Source organism: Chrysoperla carnea, chromosome 1 (genome assembly GCF_905475395.1).
Source record: "Chrysoperla carnea chromosome 1, inChrCarn1.1, whole genome shotgun sequence".
In the NCBI taxonomy this organism is placed as follows: Eukaryota; Metazoa; Arthropoda; class Insecta; order Neuroptera; family Chrysopidae; genus Chrysoperla; species Chrysoperla carnea.
In genome coordinates this window covers 87,466,133-87,482,320 of record NC_058337.1, presented here as the reverse complement: position 1 = coordinate 87,482,320, position 16,188 = coordinate 87,466,133, and the positions used below count along the sequence as shown (strand labels likewise).

The following is a 16,188-nucleotide window of genomic DNA, read 5'->3' as shown; positions in this document are numbered from 1 at the left end:
ACTTATAAATATTAATATATTTATAATATATATTAATATTTGATGGCATTTAATTATAAGCGCGTTATATATAATCTAAGGAATTTTACACAATTCAAATTTGTGCGCATAATACGTTTTAATATTTTCGATTAACAACAACGATAGAAACTAGATTATGATAATAAAAATTATAGGGTTTAGAATTTTTTCAGTGTACGTTTGAAAGATTTACTTCTATTAAGTTCTATTGAATATAGAACTACTTTTTAGATCTCCTTTTTTTTGAGATAAACTGTGCTAATTTTTCACAAACCATCAATTTTCGACGTTACTAAACAGAGACAGTCAAAAGAGTCCATGTAACTTGGCATAATTTTAATTAATTATATCTTTTAAATATCTTTCGATACTGCTATACTACCTTTAACAGAAATTATACGGTAACTAAAAGGCTCCTTACTCTATCAAACAGTTCATCAAACATAGCAAACGCGTTGGATAATTTTTTTTATGGAAATGTTTGATTCGTCTAAAAAATACATTTTGAAAATTTTATTTTACGATATTTGACAGTATTTGATATTTTGATATCATCAATTTCTTTGACTCTTGATCTATTCGGGGAAGTAGGAATGGCCATTTAATTTTAGAATTCATTATTATTTTCAGGATCAATAATTTCATCCTCAAAAACATCTGCCATACAAGTTTCTAAGTGAACATTTAATAGTGTTTCATTTACTAACTTATTACAAACGAAACAATTAATTTCTTTGTGTGGCGACTTATTATTTGTTGTTGGATCGTCAAGCTCCTCAAAATTATCATTAAAACTAAATGCTAAGCATGAATCGATATGTTTGTTAAATTCAGATGTTTCAACTGATTTGCTACAAATAGGGCAAATAGTGTCCTCATCTACGCATAAATCAATAACAGGTATCTCATTCACAATTTCGATCACATCGCTATCGGCATCACTATCTTGACTATCAATTAACACAACACTTTCATTTTTCTGGTCTGAAGTGTGTCCTTTTTTATTTTTATCAGGATATTTATTTGTCCAAAAGTCACAAACGTTTTTATAAACATTTTCCATAGTTATTGATACTTCAACTAGTTTAGTATCGCTGCTATAAGTGCAAATTTCATCAAAGTTGGTGTCTTCACTTCTTGATTTTTTTGAATTATTGAGTGCAAGTTCCGAGACAGGCCGTTTGGAACTTCCATTTACAGGATAATTATTTGCCCAAAAATTACGAACATTAACTAATTGATGTTCGTTTCGATTATCTATAGTTTTCACAGTCTCATTCAACAATTCATCGTCACTTGAATTTAGACTTTCCGAAAATGAATTGGAATTATTAATTTGTAATGAATTAGAATTTGTTTTTTGATGTAAATTTTTATAATATGTTGATAAATCAGCGATTGTATGAATTGGAACTTGATTTGAATTTAAGTTATGTAAATATTGTCGTATATTTGTTACTGGTACAGACTTTGTTGAAAAATCACCTTTAAACAATAATAAAAATTAATAGATTATAATTAATTAAATAAACTATAGATATTAAATAAACTATTTTACCTGGATTTTTCAATGTTTTATCAGGTTCTCTTTTTTTTATGAAAGTACCATTGCAAGTACATTGATGCCTTAACCACCAATGATCATAAGGACCTGGAGCTCGATTTGTAGCCCGTTTGATCCACCCATAAAATGGATGTCGATACTGACAAGGGCCGTTACATCGCCACCAATGAGTTTTATATAGTCGTACTTCATCGTGGAAATTATGATAAACCTAAAAAAATGCTTAATTAATACACCATTCCTAAAATGGATCCATATCAAATCAACATGAGAGTTTCCTGACCATTTCAGAATTTGATATTATATATATATATATCAACTGGTTTAGAAATTACAGCAATGTAAAATTTTCGAAAATCGCCTAAAAAACGTTGTTATTCAAAAGTTTAGATTTGCGATTGAGCTAGAGAGCTAAAAGCTTTATCATTTTAGCGTAAAACTTATCAGTTAACAAGTTTACCACTATCACTTAAGCCGGAATTATTAAACCGGTGTAAAAATTAAAATTTGTCATGTTGAGAACTGAAATGCCGTGTGAATATTATCTGTGAAACTGATGCTTAGAGCGAAGACAAAGCTATTATTATTCGAATTTGACAAATAAAACTATAATTTTTTTTAATAAATGATACCTTAAATTCTGTTTGAGCTTTGATTCTATTCCTTTTATAGGTCTAATCTTTCATATAAAACAATAAAAAAATCACTCCTTTTTCTTTTTTAAAGTCGATAAGTAAAGAAATGTAGAAACTGTATCCTGCCACATAAAATATGAAATTGATACCAAAGCATACTTACCGTAATATTTATTCCAGTTTTATTATTAATACGATACATGTGCTTGTGAAATTCAGGCCCATGACCTTCTCTGTGCCAATCATTGCGTGTAAGAAATAAGTAAGCATGAATCATTTCATGCTAAAACATACCAGTGTAAGCGTTGGTTGTAAGAATACTTAACTCATAGATACCGCGACAGCCCTGATAAAAAAGTTTCAAAATAAAGGAACATATTCTTCCTTAAAATAATTCAGGGATACATTTCTTGAATTCTTCTTTCAAATGAAAAGAGACTGTTTTGCCAACATTTTATAGGAATTGTCAGCGTTTAGCAGTCAAAAGCGCTTGAAATAATATGGCAAATTCGAAATTTACCATTCATGAATTCTACTTTTTTATCAGAGTGGTTTATATTTAAGCATTCAATAGTAAGTAAGTAGAAATGTGGTTGGTTGTCTAATGCGAGAGGTGGAAAAATAATTTTCATTTCCGTTTAATTTTTGATTGGCCTACTTAACTCATATTCAATTCGAAATTAATATCAAAAGACAAAGTTGTAATTATAGTTTTAAACAATTTTTGTCTGCTGATTTCAACCAGTTCTGACTGCGATTATATCTCCAATTACGTATTAATTAAATTAAAAAATGGTTAGATATTGTTTTATTTGCAAGGAATATTTTAAAGTAGAATATGTATCACAGGTTAATAAAATTTATTAATTAAATAATACTTATTAAATGGCAATTATTATGTTGTAAATACGCGCCATGATATTATATTAATTGTATATTAAGGCATGCGCATTAATAATCATGCTCTCGCATTAATTATCCTTCTCAATCTTCTTTGAGAGGTGATTCTCACTCTGTTGCCAAATTCCAGTTAGTATATTTTCAAAGCTCTTCCCCCATCGAATAATTAATCGGCTTTAATATCATAAAGTAGGTATGTTCGTAATGAAATGTTTTTTTACTTTGTCACCACTCCCATCACACAACTAACGACATTTCTACTTTTACTATTGAATCTTAAAATATGATCTACTTTCACGGTAACTATGAGTTGAATGCTTTTACGGCCAACGTTTAGATTATAAGTTTAAAATAGACTTTTGAACAAAAAAAAACTAAATTATCATTTGCATACCAACAGAGTTTGAATTAAATCTTTCCTAGGTCTTAATTTCAATAAAGGTTCGCTTAATCTAACTGTACATTCTCCTATGCGCCGCTTAAAAGTACATGTACCAGCACATCTAAAACAAACATGTTATTAGTGTAATAACTATGGAGCTCTTACAAATTGCAACTTACGATGTCATTCTTTTACTCCACACTACATTTACAGCTCTTAATTTGTTCCAAAAAAATTGTTTATCAAAGTTAACAAACAACGTATAAATATTCGGAGGATCTGGATGTATTACTTCCCATGAAGAATCAATTAAATTTTCGTTATTTTTCTTACCTGGTAAAAAATTCAAAAAATAAACCATAAAAAATTTTCGTAGGTATTATTGACCTTACCTTTCCCCCTTTTACTTTTTCTTCTCTTAGAAATACGCGATTTTGCTGAAGAATTTCGCTAAAACAAATATATAATAATTTGAATAAAAACATAACTATATAAGTTTATTAATAAAATCAAACCTCCATTTCCAATTATTATTGAAATTGTAGGGTAAATATTCAATAAGCATTTACGAATACTTCCATCACAAATTTTTTTTAAATGTTATTTTTCTAGAAACAAGTTTGTACAAATGTTTTGAATAATTTAAAATTTTGAACTGTCAGGCAAACTTTCGACTGTTTAAAAATAAGGCGTAATTTGAATGTCGCACCGGTGTAAAATGAAAAAGCAAAAAGCGCATACACCGGGAAGTTTAAAATATTCTCTATTTGCAATTTTAACTAATCATCCTTTGAAAATACATAATTATCACAGTATTTAACGTTGAATCTATTCCTGTGTTAAAACAATAAAAATAAAACACACTATGTCATATGTCATCATAGAAATTTTAATGTATAGATACAATAGTGATGATACAGCAGCAGTTTACAGAGTATTATTACCCGACTGCCAAGAAGTGGTTATGTTTTTCACCCGTATCTTGTACGTATGCATGTATGAATTTTTTTTTTGTAAATTTTGTATCTTTCAAACGACTGGATGGTTTCGGCGCGTTTTTCGTGCATATCTTGTGTGTGTTTATATATTTATAAATTTCTTTATTATCTCGTACCTTCAAACGGCTTCAAATTATTAAATTCGTCTTAAAAACCCAAGTGTCATTAGATAGATATTAGAAAAAAGGAGGATTTTCGACGCGACGTAGAAATACGTTAATAAAAAAACAATTCGTTATGTAAACTGGTCTAGTTTTTTCTTTTCAGTTTTTATTTAACGCAGTCGAGTTTTTTGATAATTAAATTAATTTTTATTACGTTCATTTCATTCATTACATTCCTGGCAAAATGATAAGGAAGACTCTATCTACCGATTTAAATTGGATCCCTTTTACAGGCCACTTTAAAGGCCATAAAACATTTTGGAAAACTTTCAAAAATTAACTTGTAAACTTAATTTTTGAACTTGCCCTTCTTAGGATATTTGATGTGTGACCTACCTCAATTCCTTCCAATTATCTAAAAATAAATGAATGGGCAACAGGATTTCCAAAATCATAAGCATTAATTTTTTAAAAGCATAAGTTGTTTTGAATACTTTATTCAACTAAAATATTTACAATAATTAAGTCACTATAATAAGATATTTATACAAATACAACAAACAACTAAACGTAATTTTTAACAATACAAACAAAGAAAAAAAAAACAAACTTAAAAACAATCAAACAAAATGACAATATTTGTTTTTCATTCTTGTTATTTAAATATTGTTTTGGTAAACGAAATTTATCTAATTTAATTTAATTCATAAATAGAAAAATAAATATAATTATAAATTTATTTCAATTGATTGATACAGTATAATATTATTAAATATGTACGGTTATTTTATATACATAAAAACATTTATTTATTTTATTTAAATTGATCCACATATCTTTATCAATATGAAGAGAAGAGAGAGTAGGATAAGATTATCTATCTTGCAGTAATCAAAATATTATGTAGTAATGTATTGAAATTAACAAATCATAATGCAGAGAATTGAAAATAAAATTTTTTTTAACTGGACATAACAACTGATCTTTTATCACGATTTTTTCCACGGGATATTGTACGTGCTTTAAATGCAGCTGCGTTCATTAAATGCTGAAAATAAACAAAATTTTTTTATTTTTTTTAAACTAGCAATTTTAATTAAATAGAATTAATGAATTTATTTACTATCCATAATATAATGCAAAAAGGGTGCTGAGAAATGTATCAAACTTCACCTCTTTATTATAGAAATATACTGAATATATGTAAGAATACGGACAAATATCTCGTAAGGATATTATGATATCGAAAAATGGCCTGTATATGCTGAATTTACTGTGGTAATTTTCACTTTATCATTTTCTAAGTGTTTACACTTTTCTTGCAAGCTCACCAGTAGCGAATTGAGTTCGGGGAAAACTTTGTCGTTTTTTAAAAAAATACAACAATTAAGTTAATGCTTCAAAAAAATAACTAATTCCTTTCCAACTCTGTGTTGTTATCATCATCTTGACACGATTTTAACATTAAATATGACATCTTACAAGTGCTTGTCAAAGATTTAAAAATAAAAACGAAACGACGTATTTTTAAAAACAATTATTTAATTGTATTTTTTTTCCTTTCAAATTTCCATTAAAATAATCCTTAATAATTTTTTATTATTTAAATTCTTTTCCAAGCATGTAGATTCCAAAAAACAAATATTTTTTGAATTGGTGGCATAGAGACCGCGATTTTATTCTACATAAATGTTTTTGTTTTTTAAACTTATCAAATTTATAAAAACTAATACAAGCACTGATATTTATCGCTGTCTATACAGGGTATTTAAACAATTTCAGTCAATCGTTTATTTTCAAATTTTTATCACTCTTCCATCTGCTAAATAACAAAGAAACCTACAATGACAAAACAACTAGAAGATATGTTCTTTCAATTGATTATTTCAAACGAGTAGGCCTTATGATTTTCCAGCTATAAGACTGTAAAATCCGATGAATCAAAGCTAATGCTGATTTGTAATAATTTTTATTCAATTTACTTTTATATAGTATGGACTGTTTGTTGAAGGAGGGACCGGTATCAATATAAATTTTAAGAATATCAGAAAGAAGCACACTCAACCAATAAATTCTTTTGAAAAGGTATTACTTACTCGTTCAAGTTTGCTCTGTTTGCTTGCTGTTATCGTAGAGTCAACAGTTAATGGTTTTGCGCCCATTGAAAATACTTCACGTAATAAATCATTATTAATTAAATGTACTTGTAGTCCCGGACCTAAAGCACTGCACAATGCATCGTACTGCTTACGACGTACCCAACCATCTAACAAAAGTAATTCACGACCACCTAATCGTATATTATCCATGTATGGCTCAAATTCTTCAATGGTTCTTAAAACATCTCTAAAAGTAGCTCTTTGTGTTTTTCTATCTTTTTTAGCTCGATATTTATGTGAATCTGTTGCTAATTGTCTCAATGTTTCAACTAATTCAGAAGAAAAATCTTCAGCAAAATCTTCGTTGAATTCTCGACCGAGTTCGTATGATATGGCCAATGCTTCACCAGCACTCATGCGAACTTCTAAGTGTGGAGACAGCAACATTTCTGATAACTGCTCCAAAGAACTGAAATAAAGTAATAAAATTTAAAACATATTTTACCATTATAAAGTGTAAAAAAATAATAATATTTTCTTCATATTGGCAAAAATTAGAGAAATTAATTAAATTGCCCTTTTAGAATTTAAGATAGAAGAAGGTGATTTATATTTTTTTAAATATCTCTAATGATACCCCCCAAGTGCACGTTGATGGTTATTTTTACAGAGAAATTCTTTTGTAATTTTGTACAATTCCTCAATATCATAAAATTCCTCATTAACTTTTCATAAATAAAATGTGTGTAACTATTTAGAATGTTGTTGAATAATGACAAAAACAGAACCCTTATAATTTCACAATTGAAACATTGAAAGATTAACCTTGTGCAATATGAGGACAAAAAGGTAATCGTCTAAGGTATATTAAAATATAATTTTATTTTATTGCTAGTTTGATAAGGCTCGACTATCTTAACATGGATAAAGTATGGAGAAAATATTTTTAAAGAGAAGGTATAAAATTTATAATAATCATTAAAAATTTTATGCCCTTTTTCATTGTTCATTGTCACTTTTTAGTTTCTTTAAATGTTATCGTTTGTTTATTAAATGTTCAATAATCATGATAAGATTCTTTTATATATTTTTTTATATTTTATTTATACAATCTTGAATACTGAAAGATTATTTTATTACAACAGCAAGTAATTTAATTAATCGTCTCCGAAGAACATAAGGAAGGCGAGAATTTAAGGAAGCCAGAAATTATTCGAAATATTAAATTCAAAATTTACAATGGGACAATAAGTAAATATGCGATTTAAAAATTCTATTTCTAGTATAACCATGAAAAACTATTTTACATTTTAAAAAATTAAAAAATATTACTTACGGTGCAAAACTTGACGTATCATATTCACCCATAAACGAATAAACATCAGATGGATTCAATAAAGTTAACAACAAACTCCATGATGATAAAGCTGCTGCATGTAAAACACCCAGATCAGGGTTTGGAGATGGTGTAGTACCATCGCCACGTAAATAGCTGCCATTAAATAATGCCTCAAATTCACGCATGACAAGTATCAATTCACCAATTTCTCCCCCTGATAAAAACATTACTAGGCCAAGTGCGATACAGCATTTAGCTCGTACAAGTAACGATACAGATTTATCGTTTGCAGTTACGCTTAAAATGGGTCGTAATATGTTGCATACTTCTTCGGCACTAGTTGTGGAGCCTAATTGAACACACAGTAATGCAGCTAATTTAGCCGCACTTAATTGTTCGGCACCCTTGCCCTTACGTAAACCTCTTTCAATATAATCACATAATGTCAAACGCCTAAAAAATATAAAAAATGTAATTATATTAATAATAAATTAATATTATAAGGGCTTAAAAAAAGCAGTTTAAATTTTCGAAAGATACGAAAAACTTCAATGCGATTAATTTTGCTTGGACAGCGAATATCTTGATCCACAAAGCTCATCCGGGAATTTTTTTTATTTATGTCTTAGTTATGGCTTAATTTCAAAAGAGACCTAGACTTATGCTTCTGATTCATCTCTATTAAAACTTTTAATAAGTAACTATTAATTAATTTTACCTGTCATGCACAAATTCTGGTATGAATTTTTTGATGAATGCTGTACATACAGCTTCAAAGCATGCAGTACGTGATTGAGCTGATTTTTGTATTAACCCATCAATTGCCTCAATTAGTTTCTCTTCAAATATTTCTTGTTGTGATAAATCATCTTCTGCATTCTCATCCTCCAATACACTACGAGTCTCTGATTGTACACTTATCACACTTGCATTGTCATTAACTGAATCTTCATCAGAGGAGAGCATTGATGATTCTCCACGAATTTTATCTAAATCAAATAACAATTATTAGTAATCAAAAATTTTTTTAAAACATTTCTAAAATGAAGATTTAATTGTTGTCTGAATAAATAATTAGTGTATATTAATTGGCATGATAATTTCATATTTTTTCTATCTAAAAAAGCGTTAGGTAAGATAGTTTGGAAACCTAACTTTGGCACTTTGCTATTTTTAATTCTCAGTTAATTTTGGGGCGTAACTCGAATCGAGCATTTATATTATTTAATTTCTAATTATAATATAATAATATGTATGGTAAAATATGCTAAGTTATTATTTCTGTAAGTATAGTTTTTTTTTTTAAGTTAAAATCGACATCAGTTAATATAAAAAGAAATGGGATTTTTCTGTGGGTCCCACTTTTCTCCATGATCACCAGAAGAAAACCACCCACTGGAGATGTAATGGCCCCATACTCAGCCTCCCCTCGATAATACGTTTAGTTGTGAGTGGAAGTGGGTGGTTCTAGGCGGTGTTCAGGAAGTAACAAAATGCATTCGAATTAAAAAAAATAAAAAAATTTACATGAATCTTCCAGAATGTTTTTATAAAATGTGTCTTTAATGTGCCTGATAGTTCAAGAATGATTTGAATTGTTTTACGAGAATAATTTTAAATGGTCTATAACATTCCAAGATAATCTAAAATATTCCAGATTGTGTCAAAGAGTAACCATGACCGAGTTATATTCGAATTATTCAGATAGTTCAAGAATTTGTGGGGGTGTTTCGGGTTTTTCGTTAATGATCTGAAATGTTTCTGAAATTTATATTTTTTAAGAATGTTTTGAAATGTTTGCCAACGTTCCAGAAGACTCAAAGGTAATAAAATATTCTAAAATATTCTAGGATGTTTTAGAATTTTCTAAAATGGTCCAAATTTTTCGTGAATGATTTAGAATGCTCGAAAAAAATGTTTAACATTTTAGGATGACATGAAATGATCAAAAATCATTTCTTGTGTCTCAAAACATGAAATCCTAACATTTAAAAAAAACTTCTTATAAACATTTACAATTATTTCAAAGACGATTTTTTTAAAGGTCACCAGATTAGATATATCCCACTTAATAAATAAAATCATATGTAATTAATATTTTCATTATCATTGTGTGTATAATTGAAAAAAATTTCAGTTTTTATTTATCAATGTCTGCCTATTCATTATCATATGTTTAAAATTTATAAAACGTAATTAAGCTAAAATATTCCATTTTGTTTACTTTTTTTTTATTTACTAAAATATTAAAATATTATCACTCTCATTGATGGGTATTTTCAATTTTGTATTCCTGGTACAAATATTAAGCAATATTTAAAGTAATAAATGGACGACTAATTGACCGCTCGACTTCTTCCAAAACAATTTTAAGGAGGTTAAACCGATTCAGCCTTTATTGCATATGCGTCTTGAAAAATAGTGTCTTGTTTTATTTTCCGAGTGCCCCTTCCGGATCAAAGGTTATAGTCAACATTGTTTTCTACGTATTTTTTGTATCAGATTCTGATTATTTACCAAAGTTATTTACCTATAAAATAGACCTATATTTTCAGTACCTTTTTCCAAGCCTGTTTTCTTAGACCTCAATTTTTTTATAAAAGTTGATCTTTTTTTGAGGTATGTAATAGGAATAAAAGTAAAAATATGTGGTTCCATTTAAGTGGGCCATCGTTTGACCATGTAGGTTCTTTCCCCCGACTATTAGGAAATTTTGACTCATCCTATTAAAATTATCGAGTGGGGTTGATATGGTATTAGGATAAATAAACCATTATTCAAAGCTCCCCAAAAATTTTCAATATTCAATCTTTTAAATAATAAAAAACTTCTGAAAACCAAATTTGCGATATGATCAGATATGAATTGTATGAAATAAGACACTATAGAACAACAACTCGAACTAATAGGTCGATTGGCAACCACCTATCTTTGATCATTTCGGATAAAACCACTGGATACTAAATTACAGTGCCCTGAGGTTTCCAGAGCTTTTCTACTAAACACTAACAGTTAGAAGGTTCCGCCTGGTAAGTAAGTTTCACTTTTTGGTTCAGTTTTATTAATTTCATAAAAACCAATAAACTATTAGATCTCATATTTTGTAATAGTTTTTCAAAACATTAAAGACTGGAATAAACAATATTTTTTATTTTACAAGATTCCAAAAATTAAGACTACGCAACAAATTTTTTGTGTCCATTGATCTTATGCCTATTTTCACAAGTGAAATGTTTATTTTTCTCTATCCACTTCACCAAAATATTTATTTACTAGATTAAATATAAATTATCTACCTAATCAATATTTGATATCGAGAAGGGCTAAACACTCTCAAATTATTTTAATTAGAAACAAAAGAAAAATGTTTGAAATACTTAAATAGAAATAATTTGATATATAATTATATAAAAGTATGTGGAAATCCCCATTTAATTAAATAAAATTAACAACTTTAATTTAAAAGAATGTGGATGGAAATCATACATTCGTATACAAAATAAAATTCTATATTTGTTTGTATTACAAAACCGACTGTAAAATTGAAATCATGCCCTAAATATAATTTTCCACCATTCACATAGATATTACTACCTACTTATTAGAACACCTAAAAAAACCACTAACCTTGACCCATAAAATTTTATTAGCAAAAAAAAAATGCACTAATTTTTATTGTAATGACATCACTTGCAGAAATTTTATATTTCTATATCTTATAAAAAATGTGAATATTTTACATGGGATGGCATATGTATAAATAAAATGAATGTTCAAAAGTACAAAGTATCGGAAAATTAACAGATGAATCGCAAGAATTCTTGAAATATATATATCTATGCAAAAATTTACATAAACTTGTTATATGTATACTTATTAATGTTAATTTAATTAACAAAATAGTATTGTATTTCATAATAAATATGAAATTGCAAATAGTCTCAGGGATTATTGAGCTTAGAAAAAGAAAATTTATTTATTTTTTTTTTTTTTTTGTAAAATTAAACCATGATGTAATCACCAAATCTGGTAAATCACTCCATATGTTAACACTTGACATTATTTATGGCGCTAATTTTACTCATACGTTTCATATTAATTTTCTTAGAAATTCGAATTAAAAATAGCAAACTTGAACTTATAAAATAAAAATTTTTATGTTTATGAACTAAAAGTATCACATGTGCTTACCAAACTTTCCTTTTCTTTTTCCCTTAGGCATGATGGGATTGCACTATAATTTTGCTTTAATTAAATTACAATTGAGCACTAATAAAACACTTAATCAAGATGGTATACAATTTGATATATTTATTTTCTTTCGTATAGTGTAAAATTGACATGAATTTTTTGATAAAAATTTGTTAAAACTCAATACCATGTTGTATATTTCAATACATATGACTAGCCTTGGAACGGCTACTCTGCAGAAATGTTAGTGATAAATGTAGTCAAGAAATGTTATAGATAATGTATATATATAAAACCATAGATATCTTAACCAACATTGAACAATTAAAGCGTCCCTTACACCGCCAGTATTATTATTGTGCAATGTTTCGTAATGACGCACCGTAATATTAACCATCGTGTTGTAAACAAAAATGATATTGATTGATTACACAATATGTGCCCATCATAAATGATTTTATATTTATTCCATGGAATTGAAAAATTTTGCGTCACCCTTGCTAATCATTATTATAAAGTAAAAAAATGAAATTATAATTCATAAAAAAGTTTGCTACATAATTACTGCAGCTCCAAAACGCAGCTTGCAAGTGAAGAATTTATTCGTTGCCTACAGAATCGAATCCCGAACCATTAGTGGAAATATCTATAACTTCGTTGTCGTTTCATCATATTATTAATTTGAGTTTTCACACAATATATATGTTTGTATCATTATTGTACTGATATTGCGTATACTTCTAAATATAAATATTATTTATTTATAAATATAGGCATAATTATTACATATATACATGATGAAATCATTGTAAACGATAAGGAATTATTTCCACGAGTGGAGCTAAAAACCTAATTAGTTCATTTTCATTTGCCCATCCATCAGCGCGATAACTTGAAATGAAAAGAGCTATCGAACTGAAATTTTTAAAGCGTGTTCAGGTCGTAAAAAGTGGCTTTGAGTTCGTAAACGATTAATACAGGTCAATTGACAGTATCAGTTATATAAGTTACCAACCTTTAACCAGCAAGAATATTGTCTTCTCATTAGACTACGAATTATAGACATATGAACATGAGCCATATCCATATACCTAATCACAAAAACTGGTCCAAACCTGTGCCCACACTGCAACTCTACAATATCGATGAATCACGTTCTCTCAGAATGCCAAGGATATCAACATGAAAGAAATAAAAATCGAGTAGTTTTCGAGCTACGGGCGTTCAAAAAAGTCTAATATGGTTTAAGTACATGCATGACTAGGAAAATGACTTTAGGTGAAACTTTTTTAAACCGCCCCCAAAATGATCTTTAGATCAGTTTGATCATATTTTCATGGTTACAAAACTTTTTAACGACTAGTTTTCGAGCTACGCACGATCAAAGCCACATATATATTAATTATATTATATACGTAGCTTTGATCGCCCATAGCTCGAAACCAACTCTATAAAAATTTTTGTGGACGTGAGAGCTTTTGAATAGAATGATTCAAAGAACATTTTACACGAGGGTCAAAAAATCCGCAATGAGAACACAAATCAGCCATACCTAGCAGGATATAGAATAACTGTTTTTACTTAAATCAGCTCTCAACAAATATAAAACTATGTTATGTTAAATAGCCTACGACCGCATAAGCTGCAGTTCCGTGTCTAGCCTAGCCTGTCTTTTAAAATACCCAAAATAGAGATAGTTCTCAATGTGGAATTAGAAATTTTATGCTTTATTATATTCTGTATATTTGAAATATATATCAAGGTATGCTAATTTTTGTCCCAAGTTTGTAACGCAACGTATATAGTTCTATCAAACCAAAGTGGCACTGAATAAGAGATATATGTGCACGTGCACTCATCTCTACACTCTCTTTTGCTTAATGCCACTTTGGCTTGATAGAGCTATAACAATATAATTTGGGTATAACGTTCGAAAAATATTAAAAACAATGTTTATTACAGAATTAAGCTTTATTTTTAACTTTTTTATTTTTTACAAATTTATCGACCTTTTTACGTTTAACATTAGCTTTACTAATTTCGCTATCATCGTAAATATCTTTACTTTCATATACTAAATCTTCTGTGCCATTCTCAAAATCTTTATTTTGTTCGAAAGTATCTTCTACTTTGTCTACGTTTTCTAATTTTGATTCAACTTCTTCTTTTTCAGTTTTAACATTAAACTGTTTAATTAATACACAATTCAATGAGGACACTAGATATGTCTCTTCCAAAAGTCGCGGTTGATTAATATCGTAAATACGTAATCGTCGATCCAACGATACAGTAAACATGAATGGTAAATTTTTATCACATGCAATGTCTTTAACAGCACCCACTGAACCTTTATATTTATGTAAAATTTTACCAGGTTTTCGTACATCAATTACCTGTATTAAACCTTTACCCCCACCAGCAGCAATTAATTTATCATTGTAACAACTTGAAACACAAGAATAGGTTGCATCATCAAATTGAATTCTCGTAATGGGTCGTCTTTGAGCGCGAATGTCATAAAAACATATGTTATCATACCGACTAGCAGTCACAATCTCCGAATTACTAAGAAAAGTCATATCTGATACCCATACTGGTACACGTAATTGTAACTCATCATGAGGTACATTCTTTGACATAAATATATTTTTCTGTGTATTTAGATCCCATAATTTTAAAGGATTTTCACGACCACCAGTAGCACATTTAGATAAATCAAATGAACATACTCGCATTTTATCCAGTGCTAAACCCGCATTTATGTTTGTTGCATTTTTACCATTCCAAATACTAACTATACCAGATTTTAAGGCAGTCAAAAGTTTATTTGCATCTGTGATACCAAGTCCTATGAGGTGGTCTTCATTTTCTAAAGGAATGGTTTTTGTATGTTTCAATTTCTGAGATGCAGTATCAAAAGTTTTAATCAAACCGTTACGCTGTCCTATCAGAATTTCGTTTTCATCTGCATTTTTCCATGTTAAATGTGTAATTTCATCACCTTTCTGAACATTTTTTGCATCGACTATGTCAATTGTTTGTTTTAATTTCGATATATACCGTTTGAACGTTCCAACTTTGGTTCCAACATATATTTCATGATAAACTACAAAAAAATATTATGGTCCTCAATTCATTTTTTATATATTATTTTTAACAATACCTTCTTTATCAGCAATCATCTTAAAATTGTCAGTAATTCAGTATATCCAAATTTTCAATTTGTTTGTATCTTAACACGTGTTTGTAATGTTATCCATGTTATAACCAAAAAAACGAACTTTGACACATCTTAACATAGGTTAACATTTTGCATTACAAATAATGTTCGTTCTAAAAGTTCAAAAAGATGCAAGGAGTATTTAAAATTCTACGTTATTGGCTCTGTTCAAAGCATTTCGTATAATATTGTCGAATACAGCTTCTAACGCATGAATATAGGAATATTTTAAAACACACAAAGTATTGTCGTTCTATTTGAATTTCCCGCAAATGAGAGCCACAGCCAATTAAAAGTAGGCACATTGCTTCCCCCCTGAGTGATACACCCCTCTCGTCTAAAGTAGGACTTTATACTACATCCCTATTATAATTACTAGATCCGTGTTCTAACGGTAAATGAGCGGTTTTTAGGGAAATTTTTTGTGAATATAAACAAATGAGTTAATTGATGAAATATCATGTATAATACAGTATTGAATATCAGTGCTTTGTATTATTTTTTTATAAATTATATAAGTTTAAAAAACAAAAACATTTATGTAGACTAAAAATATTTTCTAAAAAGTTGTTTTGTCGTTTTTTGAGGATTTTGAAAAAACTTAAGCTTATATACATACAGATAGAGACTTTTGTATAGAAGTTCGTGCGAATAAAGTTTGAGAATGCCACTTGTTTATATAAAATTCAAACTTTGGTCCTTATATATAGTTTTTCTAATCTCTAATTAAAGGAA

General features: G+C 28.5%; 3 protein-coding genes across 3 annotated transcripts; all 3 read right to left on the bottom strand.

Moving 5' to 3' along the window:
- Window positions 1-57: 57 nt before the first annotated feature.
- LOC123305079 (DNA-dependent metalloprotease dvc-1-like) lies at window positions 58-4,155 on the bottom strand. Its single transcript, XM_044886690.1, has 7 exons — window positions 4,018-4,155; window positions 3,895-3,952; window positions 3,682-3,835; window positions 3,515-3,623; window positions 2,384-2,503; window positions 1,580-1,796; window positions 58-1,506 (listed from the first exon to the last, which is right to left on the bottom strand). The coding sequence occupies exons 1-7, from the start codon at window positions 4,021-4,023 to the stop codon at window positions 629-631; spliced, it is 1,542 nt and encodes a 513-aa protein (XP_044742625.1). The 5' UTR covers window positions 4,024-4,155; the 3' UTR covers window positions 58-628.
- A 1,226-nt stretch (window positions 4,156-5,381) lies between these two features.
- LOC123299628 (interferon-related developmental regulator 2) lies at window positions 5,382-12,475 on the bottom strand. The gene is made up of 5 exons (XM_044881899.1): window positions 12,234-12,475; window positions 8,761-9,031; window positions 8,040-8,495; window positions 6,701-7,172; window positions 5,382-5,652 (listed from the first exon to the last, which is right to left on the bottom strand). The coding sequence occupies exons 1-5, from the start codon at window positions 12,262-12,264 to the stop codon at window positions 5,566-5,568; spliced, it is 1,317 nt and encodes a 438-aa protein (XP_044737834.1). The 5' UTR covers window positions 12,265-12,475; the 3' UTR covers window positions 5,382-5,565.
- A 1,722-nt stretch (window positions 12,476-14,197) lies between these two features.
- Window positions 14,198-15,518, bottom strand: LOC123291936 (WD repeat-containing protein 74). Its single transcript, XM_044872407.1, has 2 exons — window positions 15,397-15,518; window positions 14,198-15,339 (listed from the first exon to the last, which is right to left on the bottom strand). Exons 1-2 carry the CDS (start codon window positions 15,413-15,415, stop codon window positions 14,198-14,200), a joined length of 1,161 nt encoding a protein of 386 aa, XP_044728342.1. The 5' UTR covers window positions 15,416-15,518.
- Between the last annotated feature and the right edge of the window lie 670 nt (window positions 15,519-16,188).